Source organism: Papio anubis, chromosome 8, assembly GCF_008728515.1.
Source record: "Papio anubis isolate 15944 chromosome 8, Panubis1.0, whole genome shotgun sequence".
Lineage (NCBI taxonomy): Eukaryota > Metazoa > Chordata > Mammalia > Primates > Cercopithecidae > Papio > Papio anubis.
Genome location: NC_044983.1, coordinates 91,654,403 through 91,678,718, shown reverse-complemented (window position 1 = coordinate 91,678,718; position 24,316 = coordinate 91,654,403). Strand labels below are relative to the sequence as shown.

The window sequence follows — 24,316 nt, the reverse complement described above, 5'->3', positions numbered from 1 at the left end:
CTCCAGTGAGCCACTCCAGAGGAGAGCACGTCCATGGCTGGCATGAAATCCACTGGCGCTATAGTGCCAGGCCTTCCAACGGCCACCCCTCTCCAGGCCTCAGGGAGCTCAAAGGAGGCCCGGCTGGTATGTGGCCAGCCCATAATTGTGCATCCTAGGGCCCAGGGAATGCACATTTTTTAGGCAAGTCGATATGAGAACTGCCTTCAGTTTGCTCTTATGCACCACCCATTTTTTACTAATTTTCACCACAAATGCCCCCCACTACACTTTTTAATAATTATGATCCTCTTGAATAATTACATTAGGACAGAAAGAATCTGTGGTACAGGGATTCTCGATCTGGAGTTCTCGGTTGGGCTTCGAGGTATGTGAAGCCCTGGACACTATATGCAGAACCGTGCATGGTGAATGTCCATGGGTGCACACATAGGGAATGGTCTATCTATAGGTCTCATCGGATTATCAAAGGGCTCCATGCTCCCAAAAGGCTCTCAGGAAGGAAATAAAACTGCTTATTACCTACCATAGATCATTTGAAATAGGAAGAATTCAGATGTGTCCAACTAGCTGAAAATAACTTATAACTTCAAACAGCACCATTAAATCAATGGGAGGTATGTATGTTATAGCCGGGACTGTCTTTTTGAAAATGTAAATGGAATCAGGTCACTCTGGGAAAAACCCTCCCGTGATTTCCCCCTGCCCTTCATGCCCTGCTCTGTACCCTGGCCCACAGTCCCCATGATTACATCTGTGCCCGATGACTCTCTGACCTCTCTCCTACTCTTCTTCCAGGGCTCACTATGCTTGGGCCACACTGGCCTGGAAGTGGTTTCTAGCTGTGGGCCATTTTAGCAGCTTTTCCCTTTGCCTGGGATGCTCTCCTCCCCCAGAATCTTTGCAGGCTTGGATCCTTCTTTGTATGACAGTTTCAGACTCGGCATCACTCCCTTAGGCCTCCCATCACTTACCAAGCTAAAGCAGACACCAGCTCCTGTCACCTCCCCTGGTCTTAACTAGCTTCCTAATAACTTCGGATAGGTGATATTTTTTGATTACTGATTTGTGTAATAGTTTGTTTACTAACTGTCCTCTGTCTCCAAGTGGAAGGGCAGCTCCTTGAGGGCAGGCTCCTGTCTGTCTGATCTTCCCTGGTGGCTTCAGGGCCCAGAGCAGCACCTGCTACACAGCACATTCATTGAATGGCTGCTGAGTGAAAAGTTCACCAATCAATTCAAAGCGGCTAAGAGTTACCTAGAAGCTCTGAAGACTGAAAGAACAATAGGCAGTCTTTAGCAAAATAGCAATTTCTTAGAGTTCTTGTACATTTTTACGTAACATTACATTTACCAAACCTAAAATGATTCATTTGGTGACTTATTTAGGCCAGATGAAGCCAATATCCAAAGTTCTGAAGATTCATTTTAAATCCATTTAGGTGATTTCACTATTTAGACTACAAAATCAAGTAAAAATAAGACATCCAATATTTATATGCTTATTTGTAATCCTTAGTTCAAATTAGGGTTCTTTGTCAGAAGTCTTTCTCTTTCCGAGTTCTCTCTCATTCATAACACTGAAGAAATTGAATTGCTTTGTTTTTGTTCCCTCCCAGATGCTCACAAGACAAAGGTGCTCATAGTAGGTACTTGGGCTTGCACTAGTAAAAACCAATATGAAAACACACAAAGGAAAACTAGAGATATTTGCTTAAGTCAAATCCTGTGTACATTAAGAGACAGCAACATAAGGAGGCATGTGGAGTTGAAACAGTTCACGTGTAAGAGAATTTAAGTCATCATCAACACTTCATTTTGTGTCAAATAATTTTAAGAAACCACGTATATTAGGAACATCAAAAAGTAAAAAGCTAGAATAGTTAAAAAGTTTTAACTATTAAGAGTGGCAAGCAAAAGTCTTAAAGTGATGAACAGAAAAAAAGATTTAAAAAATAGAACAACCTTTTACACTGCTAATGGAAACTCACCAAAAACCATTCGCCATAAGGCTGGATGAGGTCGAGTGAACGGACCTGCAGATAAATAACATTATAAAGTTAGAATGAACTGGTTTCAGAGAAGGCTAAAACTTAAGGTGCTGCTGATCTCCATACAGATAACAATAAGATAAAGCTCTCTACTGTTAAAAGTGTTTTTTGTTTTGTTTTGTTTTGTTTTCTTTGTCACATAAACACTTTGAGGTCAAAGTTTGGTTAAAATGTTTTCTCCACATTATAACAACTGTCACCACAATCATCACAGGCACCACTCTTCACAACAGAGATTTTTTTAAAGCTTTGTCTTGAGAAGTCAGAACGTAATTTCCAATGGAAACAATGTTGTAACAGTGAGTGGGTCACCAGGCCAGGCTTAAGTGTCTGTGATACATATTGTACCTTAACAAGTAAAATGTCCTAGCTGTCCAGGAGCTCAAGGGAAAGAGGTTCTGGACAACACAGTCATCATTGTGTGCGTGCGTTTGCGTGTGTGTGTGTGCATATGTGTGTGTGCGGGAGAGAGACAGAGAGAGAGAAAGACAGAAAGAGAGAAAGAGACAGAGAGAGAGAGAGAGAGAGACTGAAAAATAACAGAGGAAAAAGAAACACCGTGCGGCTTTTGATTATGACCTGTGCTAACAAAACACCTCGGACATGGCAATCCAGTTCAGACACAAGCAGATTCCACACAACTGAAACAAAAGTCTCATAGGACAAAACTTTCCCTTACGACAAGTGATACGCCAATACTTTCTCTTTTTTCAGTAAAAAAGCAGAAGAGGGAGAAGAAAGCAAGCTGAGCCTTGACCTTACACCTCACAGTTATGGAAAAGCACCATTCTGGTGAGTACCTGTTCTGTGCGGGGCTGCCCACGCCTTTTGAACAGCCTTCCTATACTTGCAGAATTTCCAACGTTATGAATCCCATGTCCCCAGGAGAGACACCAGAGCTTGTTTCCCAGCCTTCTTTACAGGTAGGGGTCGGTCTGCAGTGGCACTCATGCCAGTGTTGGCCTCAGGAGCTAGTGACAGTGAAGGGAGTAGGCACAGCTCTCCTCTCTCTGTTTCTCTAGCCCTGGCCAGTAGGGGCAGTAGTCAGGTGGTGGCCATCCAAAGTGGCACTCCCTTAGAATCCATTGCAGAAGTGACACTGGGGCAGACCATAGCCCACACTCGCTGGGGTTTCCTCCTTAGAACAGTTCTGGGGGTGGTGCCTGTTTCTGGAAGCTCAGACTATGGCTGGTTTCCAAGCAAGCCTATGACACTGTGAGCCACTCCTAGTCTTTAACAGGCTCTTTAATGAGCACAGTCAGCTTCTGTTGCTTGCAATCTTGAATCCTATCTGAGGCAAATATTCCACTGTAATTTTTATTCCTGAATTCATTCTAAAATCATCTATATATTCTTAAAAAGACCACACTGAAACATATTTTAACTACGTTCTTTGGATGAGTCAAGTTCTTATTACGAAAATCAGTTACAAGTACCCCCCACCATTCAAATCTATCAGTTCCTAGGTGGCAGTTCGGATGGTGAGTTTGGTTCATGAGAGACTCTGCTTTATCCAAATGTGTTTGGTTCCTGCGTTTTGGATGGCAGGTAGTGAGAACTCAGATGGTTAGGGGTTTATTGAAAATTCATCTAAATCTGTTTGATTTCTGAGTTCTAATAGTGAGGGCTCAGACAGTAAGGAATACCTATAGTCCTTTTCAAAATCAGCTGCTTCTTTCTCAGAAAGTCACAGTGAAGGTTATAAACCAGGATCCCCCACCAGGTAATATGAAACCATCACCTTTTGTCAAGTCATTGGGAAACTCATGGCTAAAACTGTCATCTTTTCAGTTATTTTCATTTCCAAATACTCTTCTTTACTCATGGTAGGTGATAGCTCTTGACTTGTCACCGTAAGTGACTTCTGTATTTTGGTGGCCTCCTGGCTTGCAAATATTACTTCATTTTTATGTTGCAAATAACAACATAAAATTAACCTTTTAGACATAAAATGGGACGTTAGTTTTCTGTATAGTTTCCTCTTATAAGGTTCAACTCTAAAACTGTATGACCTATTATTTGGCTTGTGACAAAATCAGCACTTAAAAATCCTATAATGTTATTCTCAAGAGCAATCATAATGACAGGAGTCAGCAGTACCTTTCTGAGCACTTACTATGCACCAAGCTGTGGAATGAGACACCCCTACACAGTGTTATAAGGACTCAGTGACAAAGGTGTCATCATTACTCCCGCTTTACAGATAAGGATACTGAGGCAGAGGAACCTGCCCCAGGTCATGCAGCTCATGGAATCTACCTTAGTTCCATCAGAGCCTCCTGTGTCACCAGGTTGAGTCGTAAGGAGCACCTGGGGACTTTCCTATGAACTTTCACAGAACTGGGTGAGCTCAGGAAGAGGAGAGGGTTAGAGAGGGTGTCTGAGGGTTGAGCCTGGACTGGTTTCAGAACCAGGAGACTGAGGGGAAAGAAACAAGCTAGGGGTGTTGAGAGCTGATGCAATAGGGGGAAAGGCATGGCGCAGGCTTTACCATAATGTGGAACTGATAAGCTGGCTCAGGAAAAGCAAGACCAGGGAAAGGGCAGGGAACTGATGGCTCTAAAGATAAAAGCCAGGGACCACCCTAATCCAGGGAGGTGGGAACCACTGGTAACTCTTGCCTACAAAAGGTGAGATAAGGCCCTGGAATGTAAGGTGACCCTTTCAGTAACTAACTTCAAAACCCAGTCTAGGTTTGATTTCAACCATCAAATCTTTATGTGAGGCTTGTCATAACTGCCCATGGCCTCCTGGGAAAAAATTCTGAAATTTTTAAAGTGGTATTTTAGAAAGTACATTTTCGTAGCATTATACATTAACAGTGCAATCTTTACTATCAGATAGCAGTAAAAGTATCATTTTACTTTTTCAAAAAAAAAAAAATCGAGGATGAGGCTGGTGTGTTCTAGATTATAAATCCTGATACTTATGCTCACTAGGTTACCTGCACCTGGCCACTCCAGTCAAGTCACCTTTGCAGAGTCTAAGGGTGTATGTGCCAGGGGTAGGGACACAACTGAGGAGGAGCCCCGCCTTCCACAGCATCACCTGCCCGGCATCAGCCCCACCTGTAGCATCCTATGAACTGTGAGTCATCTCAATGCCTTCCTCACAGATCTTGTTTCTCAACAGACTACTGACTACTTTCCCAGTGGTCTTGTTAAGGCAGGCTTCCTTTTCTTCTCTGACCATTGTTATGGTTCTGAGGTTATTAGAAGGGCTCCGCCTCATGGTTGCTTTCCACAGGAGTTCCTACTCCTTATCTGTGCTTTATATCCTATTTGATGAAGGTTGCCTGGGAGAATTTGGATCTGTGGTGTGGTTACTTACTTTCTTGCTTATGTTGGAGAATTGCGGAAGACTTCTTAGGGCACTGGTGCAGCAACAAACGCTGGGTTTTGGTTTTCTTATGAGGGACATTTAAAAACTATGTGTTTTATTTTCTTTATTGTTCCTTCCACCTAGACTACATCATTTTCTTTTTCTTTTCTTTTTTTTTGAGACAGAGTCTCACCCTGTCACCCAGCTGGAGTGCAGTGGTGCGATCTCAGCTCACCACAGGCTTCGTCTCCCAGATTCAAGTGATTCTCCTGCCTCAGCCTCCCTAGTAGCTGGGATTACAGGTGCGCGCCACCACGCCCAGCTAATTTTTGTATTTTTAGTAGAGACGAGGTTTCACCATGTTGGCCAAGCTGGTCTCAAACGCCTGACCTCAAGTGATCCACCTACCTCAGCCTACCCAAGTGCTGAGATTACAGGTGTCAGCCACCACGCCTGGCCTAAAATACATCATTTTCAATCAGATACTAAGAGCAAAATTAATTTCAAAAGAAATAGAAACCAAATGTCTTCATCATGAGAAGAGCTAGCATTTTAAAATCTACACAGAAATTAGAAAATAAGATCATTGCCTGACTCACCAGAAACAGTTATACCTGTAAAAAATTAAGTTTACAGGACTTCACCTTAGGGAAATACAATTATTTTAATAAAAATCAGACACTGCCTGTCCAACAGCTAACATTTGTATCCTCAGGCCAGGGGCCTCCTGGCAGATCCTCTTAGTCAGCTTCTCCTTTTGATTATTATTAGTTAGAGTTCTTTGAGGGAAATTTGAGAAGGTGAAAAAAATGATCTCTAGGCAACTTTCAAACCTAAGGAAAAGAAAATTTATTTATTTATTTATTTTTTTGAGATGGAGTATTGCTCTGTTACCCACACTGGAGTGCAGTGGCACAATCTCAACTCACTGCAAACTCTGCCTCCTGGGGTCATGCAATTCTCCTGCCTCAGCCTCCTGAACAGCTGGGATTACAGGTATGCGCCACCCCACCTAGCTAATTTTTGTATTTTTAGTAGAGACGAGGTTTCACCGTGTTAGCCAGGCTGGTCTTGAACTCCTGACCTCAAGTGATCCACCTGCCTTGGCCTCCCAAAGTGCCAGGATTATAGGTGTGAGCCACTGCGCTGGACTGGAACATTTTTTTTTTTACAAAAAGTAGTGAAGCAGGGGACACAGGATGGAAGGAGAAAGGAACTCTTTTTGTTTTTGTTTTTAAATTCAGAAGATAGTGACCTTTTGGATCACTTTTAAACATCAAGGAGACATGATTACCATTATCTTAGCAAAGAGAAGTCAAAGGACAAACAATGATAAACTCAGGAAAAACAAGAAATACTAGTTTTCCACTCTCCTCAAAGACCTTAAAAAAGTGCTGAGTGCAGCTGAGTGCGGTGGCTCATGCCTGTAATCCCAGCACTTTGGGAGGCCAAGGCAGGCGGATCACCTGAGGTCAGGAGTTCGAGACCAGCCTGGCCAACATAGTGAAACCCTGTCTCTACTAAAAACACACAAAAAAAGTTAGCTGGGTGTGGTAGCATGCACCTGTAATTCCAGCTACTCAGGAGGCTGAGGCACAAGAATCACTTGAGCCTGGGAGGTGGAGGGTGCAGTGAGCAGAGATCACACCACTGCACTCCAGCCTGGGCAACATAGTGAGACTGTGTCTCAAAAAAAAAAGTGCTGAGTGGTATTTCTCTTGCAGACAACAAAAGGAAAAAAAGGAGGGCTTGTTCTGTGAACTTTTTCCAGGTGGATTTATTACTTAATTCAACATATGTTAATGAGAAGTTACTGCTGGCCAGGCACTTGAAGTACAGATGAGGCTGGGCTAGTTTCGGGGGCATGGCAAGGTGGAAAGGGGATGAACAACAGTTCAAGGGAGTTCTCAGAAACAGGAAATGTACACCAGAAGGACTCCCGTTGAAAGAAATCTCCAGCCAACTGGAGACTCAAATAGGTTTCTAAATTTCACTCCAGTGATAGGGTGGTATAGTTAAAATTACACATACACTTGAGTGTCAGCTGCTATAATGGGATGAAGGTAGCAATTAAAACATTTTTGTAAGGAAGCCAAAAGAGAATGAAGAGGACAACTGAAGAGGCAAAGAGGGCAGGAGAGAAGAAGTGTAAAAGCGGACATCAGACCCTCTCCTTCCCCTGCTCTCACTGCCAGCCCTCTCCCTCCACATCTGCTTATGGGACTGAAGGAAAGAACCACCCTGGGACCTAATCCTGCCACTCACCCTGTTGATTGTGACACACAATTTTGTTTGAGTGTCCACTCCTCTGCCATATAACTCAGGGGTGGATTCTAAACCAGCGGAGATAATCCTAGTCCCCTGTCATTCTTCTAGCCAACAAATATCTGTTGAATATCTACTCCTCTAAACACTATAAATTTCTGTCCCTGGAACTGATTGAGAAGAGACATGTGGCCCAATCCTAGTCAAAGACATGTAAGTGTGCTGGAGGATCGCTAGAAAAGGGGTCTCTACTCAAGTAAAGACACACAAGACGAGATGATCTCTTCATCTGCTGGCCACTGCCTGCCACTATATGGCTGGCACTGCAGGAGCTATCTCAAGGCCAGCAGGGCAGACTGCAGGCTAGAAGACGGCGGAACAGAAAGGGGTAAAGAAGCTGGCTCTTCACAGGTCACTGAGCTGCTGAATTAGCCAGCTTGCCAACCACCCTATCTCAGAACGTCTTGCTATGTAAGAAAATAACGAATTTCCTTAGTGTTTAAGCCATTTTGAAATGCATTTTCTATCACTTGTAGCCAAAAGCATCCTATTATAAAAGCCTATGGAGAAAGTCAAGGGCCTTCTTTGTTATTTAGACTCTACAAAAAGAATCACAAGGCTCCCTTCCTGTAGGAGCTGACCAAGTCTACCACATAGATAACATATATGAACTCACACATACTTGATGAGACAAATGGACACAATCCAATTTTGGCCTATATACAGCCATGCAGGGCAGCATTTACCAGGTCAAGGATAAATGCATTTCAAGTTGCCAAAAAATTGTTCCGGGCATGCTATCCACTGCAGGCACTTCCCCAAAACTGTCTGTGAAGGAGAGGGCACGTTTGGGCTCCATTTCTCCCATTCATTTTCATCACTTGAGTTGAGAATATGTGCCAAGGGTGGGGAGAATGGAAAATAAGGGGACAAGACTGAGTGAGAAGGGGCACGTACACTCCAGTCACAGAGGCAGCCGTTCGGCATGGGCTCCCGGGGAGGCCTGTGGCCTGAGAGCGGGCTCTAACAGGGGAGGCCACACACCTCACGGGCACCCTGCCCAGGGCCCTCCCAAATCCCCACCATCTCCACTGGCACCTTCCAAAGCCATCCCTAATTTGAAAATATTCAGTAACATTCTTTCATGTGGAAAAGTTAGTTTTACTACTCTTAGGTAAGGTGTGAATAAACAGATCTTTAGAAAACAAACGAGGTAAACACAGTATGTTTGCTATATATACATGGCTTCAAGAGAATCCAAGTCCTCCTTTTGCTGACTAATGTCCCAATCCCTCCTGCACAGGACACTGAACTGCCATCCTCCTTGTTTATATCTTCTATACCCATCTGAAACCTTATTGTTGACATGGTCTGCCTTTCGGTGAATGGGGTGTGTGTGTGTGTGTGTGTGTGTGTGTGTGTGCGCGCGCCCAGGAGGAAAAGAAAGGATGGTAGGGCAGAAATAGAGTAGAAACAGGATACAGTAGGAAAGCTTAGATCAATGTGTCAGCTCCTGCCAGTCACAGACAACACACGGGCAACGGAGCATCGACTCAGTCACCACCCACCTCCTTTGTGGGATGCAAAGCATGCTATGTCCAGGCCAACTAAGACCCCACCCTGGGGGAAAAGACAAACCAGAGACTGACAGAAAAAAAGAGAAACAGGAGGAGACAGAAACATATTATGGAGAAAGCCAGAGATAAAGCATACCACAGTGGACCTAATATGAGATATGACCAGAGCAGCACCGCGGAAGGAAAATGCACAGCTCGTGCCCTGCCAGCAGGCTGACATCAAAGGCTGGGGGACATGGTAGCATGTTTCAGCCTTCTCACTGGTAAACCGAGCTGACTGAACTAAATGAGCTCTGTGCTCCTCCTCCCTTTGTGTGTATCATAAAGTCCATGCAGCCAGGATAAGAAAACCAAGCTTCAGTTTTATCTTTCCAGAATCAAAACAAAAGCACAGTCCCGCAACGAGAGATTGAGCAGGTAAAGTCAACTTTGAAGATTAGAGAACTTCATTGGGGAACAGAGAGGCAAAGCCAGAAGAAATCACACAAAGTGTTACATCAAATAGATTTAATCCCCTTAACCTTCAGTGCCTTTTGTACCTCAAGAAAAACATCTGCTAATGAAGCCCCAATATTCAGCTCCTGCTAAAGACTTAGAGAAGGGACGGCTGTAAAATCACAGCTATTGAGAGACTACTCTTTTTGAATCCTCACACTTCTAAAACAGCTCTGGGCTCAGAAACAGCAAAATTTTTAAAAGGAGCCAAAAAGAAACCTTCAAAGCCATGAAAAAGTAACCCTTGAGAACTAAGCAACAAATAACACAGGTCAAGGAAAGCTGAAGACTTAAAGAACAGACCTGATACCTTTGCACTGATCAGTTTCCTGAGGACATATGCATGTATCATGCTCTGATTGACTGATAAGGGAACAAAAAGACAGGACAGAGGACATAAGAGAAATAAAAGAAAAGTAGTAATAGAGGGCACAGACCAATAATGGTCATGGCATTGAGTGAGGACAAAGAAGGAGGCAGCAGATCACAGGATACAGAAGGCAGAATGGCTGAGGGGAAGGGGAATAAACTGTCACTACCATCTGAATAGTCACCTAGTCATGTTTCAGAGGCTCCAAATGTCTGCTTTGGTGGTGGTCAGCCTTGTGTTGGTATGGAACCTGAAACAGAGTTCGCCATTTCCTTGCTTTGAGTTGTATTCTTAGGCCACCTTTGTATGGAAAGGCCAGGGTCCAGAGCTCAGGGAACCCACCCTTGGCTGGCCACTTATGCCATATACAATATGGCACTCTTGAAGGAGAGGAGGGTCTACATAACACCCAAGCACTCCTCCAACCTAAAATTCAACAAGAGGGAAGGGAAAGTTGGCAAATAGCCAAAAAGCTGTTTGACATCAGGGATTTTTTTCAGTAAATTTGATAGCAGGAATCCCAGCTACTTAGGCAGCTAAGGATGGAGGATTGCCTGATGCCAAGAGTTTAAGACCAGTCTGGGCAACATAGTGAGACCCCATCACTAGCTACAAAAAATATAAAAACATAACTGGGTGTGGTGGTGTATCCCTGCAGTCCCAGCTGCTCAGAAGGCTGAGGCAGAAGGATTGCTTGAGCCCAGGAGTTTGAGGATGTAGTGCCCTATAATCACACTTGTGAATAGCTATTGCACTCCAGCCTGGGTAACAGAGCAAGACTTCATCTCTAAAAATTAAAAAATAAAAATAAAAATTCTACAGGAGGGTCAACACCCCTTTATTCCATGACTTACCCATATTATGCACAACTTGTCTTCATACCCTGATAACTGTGCATTACCAGCACCATCAATCCTTACGGAAAAGCCAAACTACATTTGACATATCTGCATAAGGTACGCAGATTTTCATTAGAAAATTCTTTTTAACTTAAAAGCTTGAGTGGCTGGAGAGCTAAACTCAGCTCCCAAATAACCTGGCTATGTAGAACAATTCATTCTCTGAGGGATTCAGAGTCATGGTTTTAACAGCACGATTATTATGCTCGTCTGCTACATACTAAAACCACTACGTTCTTGTAAACATAGTGCTACATATGAGTCTGCCTCCAGAGTCCATGTTCATAATTACGATGGAAAACTCACATTATTATTATTAGTATTATTATTATTTTGAGACGGAGTTTCACCCTTGTTCCCAGACTGGAGTGCAATGGCGTGATCTCGGCTCACTGCAACCTCTGCCTCCCAGGTTCAAATGATTCTCCTGCCTCAGCCTCCCAAGTAGCTGGGATTACAGGTATGTGTCATCACGCCTGGCTAATTTTATATTTTTAGTAGAGGCGGGGTTTCTCCATGTTGGTCAGGCTGGTCTCGAACTCCCGACCTCAGGTGATCCACCCACCTCGGCCTCCCAAAGTGCTGGGATTACAGACGTGAGCCACTGCACCCGGCTGTTGTTTTTACTCTCTCTTCTAGATGACTCGTATCTCAAAAAAAATAGGATAAAATTCCACTGCCAGCATCTTAGGAAGCCTGAAGGCCTTGACATGGAACATTTCCAGGTAGCATCTGATAACATTCACAATGAGCTTCTTACATTACACATTATAGCCTACTGAATAGCATGAACAGTTACAGAAGAAATGCATCTTAAAGCATGATATTTAAAACCCGAGTAGGGCCGGCCCATGGAGAATAACCCTTAAGAAAGACTGGAACAATTTCCAAATGTCATAGGTGTTAAAAATATATATATATATAAGACAAGAATGAGCGTTTAGAAATGGCTACGGAGAACAAGTAGAGAATATTAGGAAGTTACTGAAAGGGAATAAGAAAAAAGAAAGCAACTTTTAAGGAAGAATTCAGAGAAAAGGGATGAATTGTGAGCATGGCAGAACACCAAACTTGGTTTTTAAACAAAAGCTTTGCTTCACTCACTCCATAATCATGATAGGGGTAAAATTCAGAGTAATCCTTGTCTTTTTTTCCTGCTGATGAAAATTCATATCCTAAATGCATAATCAGCAAAGCTTATGGTGATAAAAGATCACTTGGGACAACTTATTTAAGTAATACTCATTACAGCATCGACCCTGTCCTTAGCAAAAAAGAAGAACTCAGCAGTAATGGAGTATTTTATGACCCAACTAATAACAAAAACAGCAACAAAAAGAACCACATTTATTGAGAGCTTATATTTTGTCAGTCATGTTCATAGTGTTTAACGTGCACCCATTTAGTTAACCCTCACAACCGTACCTATCTGTTATCTCCATTTTATAGAAGAAACTGAAGCATTGTCAGCACTCTTGGGAGGCTTCCCTGGGGCTAGGAAGTGGCAGAATGGGCATTCTGCCTCCAGAGCCTGTGCCCCTAACCACTACACAAAACTCAGATTATTTCTTTACTCCATCTTCTAGACCACTCACATCTCAAAAAAACCAGAAAGGTACAATATATAGGAGAAATGTGGTAATGCATGACGTTACTTACCATTGGGGAAAGCTAACACACTGATGATAAGAAAGAAGAAAATAACAGAGAGGATGCCTCTCCAGATGTTGTCTTCTGGAACAGAGTCATCCCTGAAAATAGAAAAACAACATTGAGCATTTACTTTCAGATCCAAAAAGATAACCTAGAGGAAGGAAGACTTCCATGTTCTAAAAACTAGGGGACTGCTACATGTATGACAGGATTGAACTTAGGTTCTGAAATAAGAGATTATACAGATCATACAGTACTTCTTAGATCATTATATGTCCAAAAAGGAACTAACAAACTAATGCTGACTGCTAATTTCATAGACCTAATTATAAAACCAGACTACATAATCAGACACACTTTACCTTCCAGTGAAGTGCACTTTTAATAGACACCTAACAATTGAATATCTGCCCAGAGGTTATAAATGTGGCCCTCAAAATGCCAGCCTGATCTTTACAAGGGTACTTATGATGCCTCTGGCTTAGGTAGGGAGGCCCAACATCCAATTTCCAGGAACACCAATTTTTACTTAAGAATGGCTGCACACTGAGGGGACACAATGTCCTCATTCAGACTGACATCACATTATTGACATTGGGAATGATGTTGCAACAGTAATAGCTCCCATTTATCTATCCACTCTGTGCCTGGCACTGACCAGGCAGTTTATAAACATTATCTCTAATGATCACAAGTTTGCAAAATGAAGTCGTATCAACCACATTTTACAAAATGAGGTTGCAAAAGTTCAGAAAGATTAAGTAACTTGTCTGAGGTTGTGTAGGTAAGATGTTGCTAAGCTGGCATTCAAAACCAGGTCTGCTAGACACTGAAGATAATGATTGTTCCCCCAAGCCAAGCTGTCTCATGAAAAAATGATCTGTCACCCTAAATCAGCCTGACTTATGTTAGAAGAGGCACAGGGTTGGTATAAGAGACATTTACAGGACACACAATATGTAGGTTACAAATTAAAAGCAAGGTTGAAATTAACAACTGTTGCATAGGAAAAGAAGGTTGATTGTAACTCATATTTTATAATAAATATATTCTGGAAGACTCAAAAAATTAAAATTAAAGATTAAAAAAATACTGGAAGAAATTGGAGAATTAAAAAAACACAAATGAACCTCAAAACAAAGCAATCAATAATCATGAAATGGTAAATTCACATGGCAAAGAAATCTGTAACAAAATTAAAGGAAAAGAGGTAAACTTGGGGAAAAAAAATTTATAACTCATATCAAGACAAAAGACTAATTTCCTTAATATGCAAAGCATTTTCCTCAAAATCAACTAACAGGAAGAACAACAAATGAACACAGAAAAACAAACAGAAAAACGGGCAAAGGATATGAAGTTTGTTTACAAAGTAAAAAAGTCCAAATAGAAAAATGGGCAAAGCATATGAAGAGTTTGTCCAGAGAGTCAAAAATCTAACGCTCTTGGAAGTGAAAAGATGGTCAACCTCACTCATGGTAAGTTAAAATAGAGACTATTTTAAAAGCCTACCTTATTGAAAAACGGGCAAAGGACATGAAGAGTTCAGGCAAAGGGTATGAAGAGATTGTTCACAGAGTAAAAAATCTAAGTCTCTGAGAAGTGAAAAGATGGTCAGCCTCACTCATGGTAAGTTAAAACAGAGATTGTTTTTAAAATCTACCTTATTGATAAAGGTAAACCTTTAATGACTGAGCTGGGGAGGATATGAAGAAACAGGAAAATAGGCATATGCTCATACACTGCTGGTAGCAGTATAAATAAATCGTCTTTATGGAGGCAATTTGCCAATATTTTAAGTCTACAAATGCATATACTCTGTGACTCAGCAATTTTACTTTCGGGTATTTATTCTTTAGATAAACTCTCATTCATGCAAAAATGACATATATCCCAGATTGTGCACTATGGCATTACATGTATTCTTAAAAAGTTGGAAGCAATCAAAATGTCCACCAAAAAGAGACTAAGTAAAGAAATTACAGTCCAGTCTTGCAATGGAAAGCTAGGCAGCCATTAGAAAAAACAAGGAAGCTTTTTAAGAATCAACTGATTCATAATAATTTAAAAGATGTCATTAAGTAAATAAAGCAAATTGCAGAATAGTGGGTATAATAAGCAACTACTTGTGCAAAACAAGGTGGGGGAATGTGCATGGGTATGTAGCTTATAATGTATGCTTATACCTACATAGGATGTCACTGGAAATCCACCCAAAAAATGGTGACACTGGTTTTCTCCAAAGAGGAAAAATGAGGGGTTGGGGAGAAGTATGGAGAGAGGTATTCACCACATACCCTTTGATGTATCTTGGATTTCAAGCGATGTGAATACATCATTCTTTTTGAAAACATTAATTAAAATTTTAATTAATGGGTTATTATTAACCACAAATAAATGGCTATGGCAAATCAGTAAATTCGTCTCTATTTAAAATTATCTACCAATCAAAATGCTTGAAAATGTACATTAGCACTAAATTTGTAACTAAATGGGTAATACATTAGGATATAAAACCAATGAAATGGCAGTTCTGTAAATTTTGAGCAATTTTATTAGAAAAAGAGGATCAAATGGATGGCCTAGTTTCAGAGGGGGGAAACTGTTGATTAAATGGAATAAAATAGCAGTTGGGTCTGAAAAGTTGGCAGTTTTATATTTGTCTAATTAGGAAAAAAATGTATTAGTGAAAGACAGTGAGGTCTTTGGATAAACTGAAAATACGCAGTATGGGAAGATCAAACTTCTGCAATCAAAGATTAGGAGATAGGAGAGTGAGTTTACGCAGCCATGTGAGTCCTATCGGACTAGAGGCCCCAGTGTCACACTCTACTGTGAGTTTTGAGAGCAGAGAGTGTGTCCCCACCTCATCTAGAATAGCCCCTTACCAGTCTGTGGTGGTGGTGCACAAAAAGAACAGAATCCCTGACAGGTGAGGACGCCAAACTCCCCTCTGGCCACAGGGCAACCTGAGCACACAGGGCCATTCTGTAAGGTCTGCTGTGAGTCCCTCCTCTCTGAACCCCGAATAATCCAGAGATTTAACCACATGCTGAGGTTTCCATAGTTAGTCATGAAACAGAACTTGGCTGCAGAGTCCAGATGAGTGGACTCCAAATGAGGGACAAGATCTAGTATCCATGGACGGCCACTATATTCTAGTGGCTTGGCATGTTAACCCTCTGAATCTTCGTAACACTCTAAAGCAGGAAATGATCATAATCTGCATTTTACTGATAGGGCCTGGCCCCAAAGCACAAGCTCTTTCCCCTACAGGAGACCATACAGTGCAGTGACTGGTACAGGCTGGGGCCAGACCACCAGCCTGTGTGACCCTGGGCAGATTACTTAACCTCTCAGTGCCCCAGTTTACTCCTCAGTAAACAGAGGATGGTAATAGTTCTACCTCATAGGGTTGTGTGAGGATTAAATAACTGAAAACGTGTAAAGCACTTAAAACAGTTCCTGGCACAGAGGAAGTGTCCGTTATTATCATGAGTTCACAATGTTTAAATGCCCTTCATTTATGTCCACTCATTCCTTCATCAAATTAATGCCTGTCATTGGGTAGGGACTCTTTGAGGTCGGAGATGAAGAGACATGGCCCTTATTCTTGAGTGGATCAAGATAAAAAAGGACAATGAGACATTACCTTGCCCTGAAGGAAATGTTTTTCATATATAGGAACTATCTCTGACAGACCTCAAAAAAGCCCGAGTATTCACCTGTGATTGGCCCCTTGGTGGGGTTGTAACTGTCTCCTACGGCTTTGTGAGGCTGCAGTGTGGTTCCTGCTTCTCAGGAGAGATCATGACTTGTGCTCTGGGCTGCCCAAACCTCATCTCGACTCTTCCTGGTCCAAGGTACTTGCTCAGCTAAGATATTTCAGTTCACAGCAACAAAAAATAAGAAGACTCAAAGCTTTCCATTGTGATGCTGTGTGTGACACCTCCTTGACTTCTTTCCTGGGTCTACTGCAGCTACTAACAACAAAATGCCCCAGTCTGCAGTGCCCTGAACACTCCAAAGAACTTTCACAGCTGGTATTTTATTTAACTGCTCCACAGTTCTGTGAGGGAAGGCAGAGCAAATATTATCTTTGCTTGAAGGATGAGGAAAATTAAGCTCTTGGTTTATCTTGCCCACAGTCACACACAAATAGAGGCAGAGTGGAAGTAGGTATGAAGGCTTCTGGAATGTTGGCTCTAGGTCAAGACTACTATTATACATTCTCCAATAAGGACACAAACAGACAAGCTTAGGGAGGCAAAGTCTTCCTCGCTCTCTGCTAAACTTAGGAGATGCTCCAGCATAGCACCGACCACATATTGTGAAAATACCAAATGTACAGCTTAAAGTAAGAAAGCTCCCTAGGGCACAAGTCCCACCACATTTCCCCAAGGTAGCTCTGGTGCCTGGCACAATGCCCTGGCACACAGTAGGCATCCACTTGCCATAGTAGGTGGTAAGAATGAGCAAGATGATATGGCAGAGTAGGCCAGTGACTCAGGTAACATGAGCGGGGAGTCTTAGCCTGACCCACAGGGTCCACTGGCAGCGACTTCCCTCTCCCCTTGCAGAGTGTTGGCTACATAGGGCTATTGAGACCATCAGCAAATATCTAAAAGCCCGACAAGTTTTCAAACACCTTGGCTTCTTCTGCAGAGCATTGTTTCAGCTAGGATAGGGAACTACCCAAAGAGACAACGTCTTAACAGCAGGAAAAGTGTCAGGAAAGCCCTGAGTTTAAAAAAAAAAAAAAGTTTGCACTCCCAAGAATTTCTGGACTCCGACTCTGATTCTGTCTCAATTTAATATTTGAGTACAGGAATTTGACCACAGGAGTGGTAATTTCAAGAAACCAAAGCAAACTCCATTCACTTGCCTACAATCTTTTAGACAAGTCTTTCTCCCTGGGGTCAGGCAGCCAGGAATGTCTAACCTTTATTATGATTCCTAAGGCTTCTAGGTTAATTGTCCCTCTCCTCCTCCCATCTTCTCCCTCATTATCCTTAATATGAGTCCTTGAAATAAAGACCTACAGGTTCATATTTAGATAAGTCACTGTTAATGATCATCTTTCCCAATAAAAAGTTTAATCCCAGGTTACACGGTAGACCAATGTTAAGTAGCTTAGGTATTACCTTTAATACCACATTCATCTATTTTATAGAAAGTTATGATCCTCATCAAGAATTATGGGTGAGATATCAACTAAGAGAAAAGAAAGGTGATTTTAAAGTTCTTATTGAATAAATGATTTCATGCATTCCATTCATTCAGCATTTACTGGATGTCTATCCTGGGATGATTAAGATAACTGGCCTCAAGAAGCTGACACAGAAACAAATATTATGACATGTGAGATAAAATAATAAGTATTTGGAAGGACATAAACATTTCTTCCTCTGTGCTTCTTAGAACAATTGAGAAAGGTATCTTGGAGGGGAACCATCCAAATGGATCGTGAAGGATGCCAAGGGTGGCATCATGTGTGGGCAGGAGGTGGTGGGAGGTGCCTTCCAGTCTGAGAGATGGCAGCCCTGCCTATGTGTGGGACACGTGAGCTGTCAGGGCATGTTGGGTGTTGGGTGTTGGGTGTGCTGTGTATGGAGGGAGGGAAACACGTGGGAAAGTAGACTTACTCCATTACAAAGGAACCTGGAGTCCAGCTAGTACTTTCTTATAGGTGACAGGCATCTACTGAAATACCAATGTCAACTAGCTTTGGTGTTATCTTTCATACCATACTAATTTCATTTTATGGAAAGTCACAATCCTTTTGAAGAATTACAGCTAAGTTATCAATTAAAGCAGGAGAAAGGTGATATGTTTTAAAGTATTTATTGGATAAAGGAGAATTTTAAACAGGGAAAGATGGGACCATGATTTTGTCTAAAAAGATCACAGGGGCAGCACTGGAGGGAGGGGGAGCCAGGCCCTGGGAGTCAGCTATCCCAAAGGGTTGGGAGTTTGCTGAGCAAAGGCTTGGGAATGGAAAGAGAACAGTCCCGAAAGCTGTAAAGGCCCAATCAGACCTGCTGAAGATAAACCAGATGGTGAACTCCAGGTTGGGAGAAACCTAGGCTAGAAGCAACGAGGACTATGAACTGTTGAATTGAAGTAAATGGGATGCCAGGGCTGAAGAAGCAGTGCAGGTTGACTGGACTAGTCCTGGTTTTGGGATTTGTTAAGACTGAAAAACTGTAACTTCTCTACAGAAATCTGGGGCAATAGGAATGATGTCACAAGATTAATTGTGTTCCATCTGGTAATAGAACTACATTTAAAATGCTAAACACAGTTTATTCACAACAGATGAACTGAAGATGAACTGCTTACTAAAGAGGAGTCTGAAAGGCAGCAGTTCCTAGGTATATAATCTCTGTGGGCTGAGGCATCATCTAAGCCAAATAAATATTTAAGTCACCCAAGTACCCATTCACTGCAGAAGACCCCAAAGAAATATATGGCACATTTCCCCCCCCTTTAATAAATTAGAAATTGTATTATGGACATAAAACTCTGGAAACAAGTATAAGAAAAAATATAAAACATTAAATTCAATAAAAAATTTAATTCAAATAGTAACCAGGGAAAAGAAATGTTAACAATCATTGATAACTGGACCTCAGGTGCAACCTGACACAATGTTCACCTCCAGGGCTGGTTTACTCCTAGCCCATAATGGCTAGTTAGCACTTAACATTGCTAGTGTCAGGGAACAAGGGCATGCAGGGCTTTTGTTGCTGGGAGAGAAGGAACATGATGTATACAAAGGAAACAGGATCAAAACAACTGAATCAGCAGTATCAGGGGACATTTTCTACTGGTAATTTATGTGGTCAAGAGGGAAAGAACAGGGAAGGCTAGCAAGTATCCATAAGCAATGCAATACAGGTGGCCAGAAGTACGCCCCAATGATATGATGGTGAACTGGATTTCCAAAGCCAATAAGGGAAATTAAGTAAATATCATTATTAACAAATCAATCAATCAATCAATCAATCGGTCTGTCTGTCCATTTCCCTGTCCTTGTCTGTCTCCTTAGTTCTAAATCGAGGAGAAATGAAGCATAGACAAATTGATGATCACTTAAGTACCCAAATCCGCAGAAAGGCAATCTCCTCTAGGTAAGTAACCATTTTTGTTGGACAAGTGCTAACAAAGGCTGATTCTACTGTTTAATGGCAGGTGCCTCTTAAGGTGAGGTGGGCTTCTTTGAATGTGAATTAATAGATTCTGGTGTTTACTAAATCTAAAGCTTGAGTTTTTCAAACTAAAGGCACTCAGTATTTCCAAGTTTACCAACATCTGAATGCAGAGTAAATATGAGGGTATCTTAAAGGTAATTATTATACTCTGAGCTTGAGACAAAACGTTTCCTTGCCCTACTTTGGCTAACAAACTTCTAAGACATATGCATAAGCATTTATTTATAAAAATACTATTTATGTTTTAATAGAGATGGGGTCTTGCTATGTTAGCCAGGTTGATCTTGGACTCTTGGCCTCAAGCAATCCTCCGACTTTGGCTTCCCAAAGTGCTAGGATTACCGGTGTAAGCCATTGTGCCCAGCCTACTTATTCTAAAATGTGGGAAAATAAGTTTTTGGTTTTCTTTTGAGACAGAGTCTCACTCTGTTGAGTAAGTAGGGTAGAGGCTGGAGTATGGTGGCATGATCACAGCTCACTGCAACCTCTGCCTCAGGTGATCCTAGGCTCAGGTGATCCTCTTACCTCAGCCTCCAGGTGCATGCCACCACGCCCAGCTAATTTTTGTTTTGTTTTGTTTTGTTTGTAGAGATAGGGTTTCACCATGTTGCCCGGGCTAGAAATGAGCTTTTTCAAATAGGAAAATGATTAGGTAGTATCTAACTTTACTTTTAATGATGGTGATAAAGACAGGAGATTTAAACACTGTGGTTTAACAGGGAATTGGCCTAAGGGCCATCTAACAAAAGAATTACTTGACAAATCCACACTTGTCTCAGACTTCAGTGCAAGGTATAATCCTCTGTAATCTTTAATTCTTGCTGGATCTCTGAAGCATGAGACAGTACCCAAGCACTGTTTCTCACATACTCGTTATATGACATCCCAAAAGTATCCTATCTCCTTGTTCTCTTAGACAACTAGTCTTTGCAAAACAAACTTTAAGACATATTTTTTAAGTTTTACTGAAAGAATTGCACTGAACAATTGTCCAACTAAAATCCTTATAAAATAAATATAAGGTACTGGAGTTAATCATTACAAAAGAGCATAGGATAAATTCTCATTTAAGAAGTCGTTACTTTCCATCTTTATGGAGGAAGATAGAGCTATCATTGTAATGCCCCACTTAAGAGTCACAAATCATTACAAAAAATGAATAAGACTGAGTAAGTACTAATTCTATTAATGGTGCTTATGATTTTATATAAAGTGAAACTTGTTATTAATTCATTATGTGATTTCTGTCTCTTTATGAAATTAGTGGAAGAAATAAAATTGTTAACATTTTTGGACAAAGCCACAGTCTGAGGTTCAGATTATGGTTCTTCTATTATTTTGGACAAGCTGTTAAAATTCATATTCAATTCTTATACTTTCACTGCTGCAATTTATTGACTGCCTTGACAGAATATGATGTAAAAAGAAATTTCAGAAGAATGTGACTTTTTATATCAGAATAGAGGAAGAGAAATCTATTTAAGGACCTAGAATCATTATTTAAAACAAAATACCATAATTATTTTTCTAATTTCCAGAGAAACTCCCTCACTAATTTCATTATTTCAAACCCACACATAAGATGAAATTAAACTGAAGCTAACATGAAACAAGTATGTATGTTACCTAATGTCCATTTTTCCAATGCTTTTATCTTTCTCAATTACAGAGCATATGACATCCTCATTCAATAACAAATATAACTTAGAAGACAGTAGCATACAATGAAATCACATCATAATAACCACTAATGTTTATTAAGCACTTAATACTTCCCATGCACTGAGCTAAACACAGATTATCTAAAAAGATGAACTTAATCCTCATGACAGATAATCCTGACAGACTAATGTATTGATATTTTCATTTTACACATAGATAAGGAAACTGAGGCCTAGCAAAAGTATGTGGCCACACAGCTATTAAGAGATAAAATCAGGCAACATAATGAAGTATTTGAAAGTAACCATAGTTAGGGACATGACTAATTTCTCTCCAAAGCTAGAAATATGTCTGGTCAGGTACTGTGGAAAGGTCTGGTCTTATCCTGCTGCACAGCCTTAGCAGATTTTATAGTAATAGTGGCAAGATCCCTCAATCATTAAAGAGTAAGTAATTGTTAAGCTTTATACCTTTAGGTAGATTGTCTCAAAAGGATAAACACTTACATAACAAGAACCAAGAGTCAAGTGAATCTCAGAGGTAAGGAAAAAGTGTGATGTGGGAAGATACTAGTTTTATGAGGATTTGAAAAACTGCAGTTATTCCCAAGGGAGGCACCACCGGCACTTGTGCGTGTGTACGCAAACGACTGTGTAGAAGACAATTCACTTTATGTTGTACAGCGCTGTCACATATGTCACAATACATTTAGTATCCTTTAACTGTTCCCCCTCCCAAATACTAGAAGTTCTCTCAATCCTTGTGACTACCCAATATATATATATATCCCTGCACATGTTCTGCTGACCCTCACAGAGGACCTTGATTGCTGGATAAAATTGCTGGGAGAGAAGTAACTGACATGAATTGTACATTGTGCTCCAGGGACTCTGCTAAACGCATTCACACACATTCATTTAATTTTCATAAACCTATATAAGTGTATATTTCATCCCCATTTTACAAGTGTGGCCCCTGAGGCTCAGAGCAAGGTTATGCAACTTAACTAAGGACACACAGCCAGGTTTGAAAACAACAGTATGGCTCAAAAACTACACTACTCTAAGTTGGCCTTTTAAGCCATAATGGTGAGGGAGGCGTGACTTCCCTTTCTTTAAAGAGGTTCATTCGGAAAGTATAAATCCTTCTAAGTAGGAACCACGGTGTGTACCTCCTTATGAACCAAGGATGAATTAGTTCCCTAGGTTAGGAATAAGGGGCCACAGGCGCAGTGCCACAGAGTTACCTGAGGTGTGTTCAAGATTTGGGCTGGGCAGCTCTTCTGAACAGGTATATATTAGAATGTGTGTGTACGTATTCCGGGGAATAATAGAGATGTGTTATGCTGTGCGAGGTTTATGTGTTTCATTTAACACACAGCAGTTAGTATACACCAGGCACCATTAAAATTGCTGGACAGGATCACATTTCAGCACGTATGTTAGGAAATGAGTGAGCAGGGTATGCACTGCGTGCTGTGTGGCGGGCTGGTGTCTGTGCAGCCATGTACCCAGATGATGGGTATTGGGCTGTGCTGGAAAGGAAAGGTCCGCTGTGATGTGTGTATTTAGAGTGGCAGTTTGTGCCGTGGTACAGAAGGTAGTGTTTGAGGCTGGGGGAAGGGTTATGCTGGATGGATGACTTGTGTGCAATGCATACGGGAAGTGCTGCACAGGAAAGACCGTGTATGTAGCACACATGTGCATTTTTTATGTGTTACGGATAGTGCCGAATACCGGAGTTCCTCAGGAAGGGATCTAGGCTGTGTCCTGGGCCTGTGTATGGTGCCTGTAGGCGCTGTGGATTGGGGTGCTTTATATGTGTAGCGGTGTGTGCTGAAAGTGGTGCATACGAGATGATTCATGCGGTGTGCTGGGTAGGGACGGGGGCTGGAACGGTGCAGAGGAGGGGCCCGCGTCGTGATGTTGTGTGGAGCCATGCTGAGTGCGGTGGGTGGGGGGGGTGATCGTGCTAGGTGACTCGCGTGCGTTCACCGTGTAACCGGAGGTGCTGTATGGAGAAGGGGCCCTGAGGGGTGGGGGAGCAGGCTAGCGTACTGTGAGACACCGGGAGGGCGGAGGGGCTGCGTGGGCGGCGGGCTGCCAATACGTGTGAGTGGGGCAGCCAGCCCGCTTCCTCACCCAAAGCCATGCCGGGCCACCCTCCCCGCCACCCTGCCTCCCGCCTCTTGCCTAGCCCTTGGACGCGCCCCCGGCGCGGCCGGGCCGCCCCACCTGGTAAAGGCGAAGTACATGAGGCTGACGATGGTGAAGCTGAGCAGGGTGATGGTATGCGGCCGGTAGAAGAAGTCAATGGTGATGTCCTCCACTTGCTGCTCGTTGATCATCCGGAAATGCATTTTGTAGTTCACATCATCCTTGCTTAGGGTCCGGCTCCCCACGCAGGACGCCATGGCCCGCCTCCCCGTCCTGCCGCGGTGGCGGCGGCCCCAGCCCGCGGAGGCCGGGACCCCGGGGGTGACTAGCCACAGTCGGCTAATAGCCGGACGGCGAAGCCGGGTCTGGCGCCCAGCAAAGGCTGGGAGCGGAGGGAAGGACAGGAGCGAGAGGGCGGGGTCGCGGCGCCGCCACCGCGGCCTGGGGCAGGGGGCGCCGCCGGCCGTCCCCACGCTGTCATCCCGGCTGAGGCATCTCTACGCACTCGAGAAGCCTTCAGACTCCAAGTCCACAGGACTTCAAGGGAGTGGCGAGCGGAGAAGGCTATCTGCTGCCCCTGGCTGACTCTTTACCGCGCACGTAGCCCGCTGTCTCCCCACGCAACCCGGCACATGGTCTCGCCCACTCCGGCCG

The 24,316-nt window shown here is 42.4% G+C and overlaps 1 protein-coding gene across 2 annotated transcripts in view; it reads right to left on the bottom strand.

Moving 5' to 3' along the window:
• PTDSS1 (phosphatidylserine synthase 1) overlaps positions 1-24,274 on the bottom strand; it is a 71,554-nt gene extending 47,280 nt beyond the window's left edge. Inside the window, exons 1-3 of one of the 2 annotated variants that reach the window (XM_003902996.5) lie at positions 23,741-24,274; positions 12,637-12,728; positions 1,991-2,035 (exon numbers count right to left, since the gene is read on the bottom strand). In XM_003902996.5, coding sequence (XP_003903045.2) covers positions 1,991-2,035; positions 12,637-12,728; positions 23,741-23,919 — 316 coding nt within the window. In that variant the 5' untranslated portion in view covers positions 23,920-24,274. The remainder of the gene's footprint in view (positions 1-1,990; positions 2,036-12,636; positions 12,729-23,740) is intronic. The other variant, XM_021942520.2, reaches the window with a different exon arrangement.
• Positions 24,275-24,316: the final 42 nt, after the last annotated feature.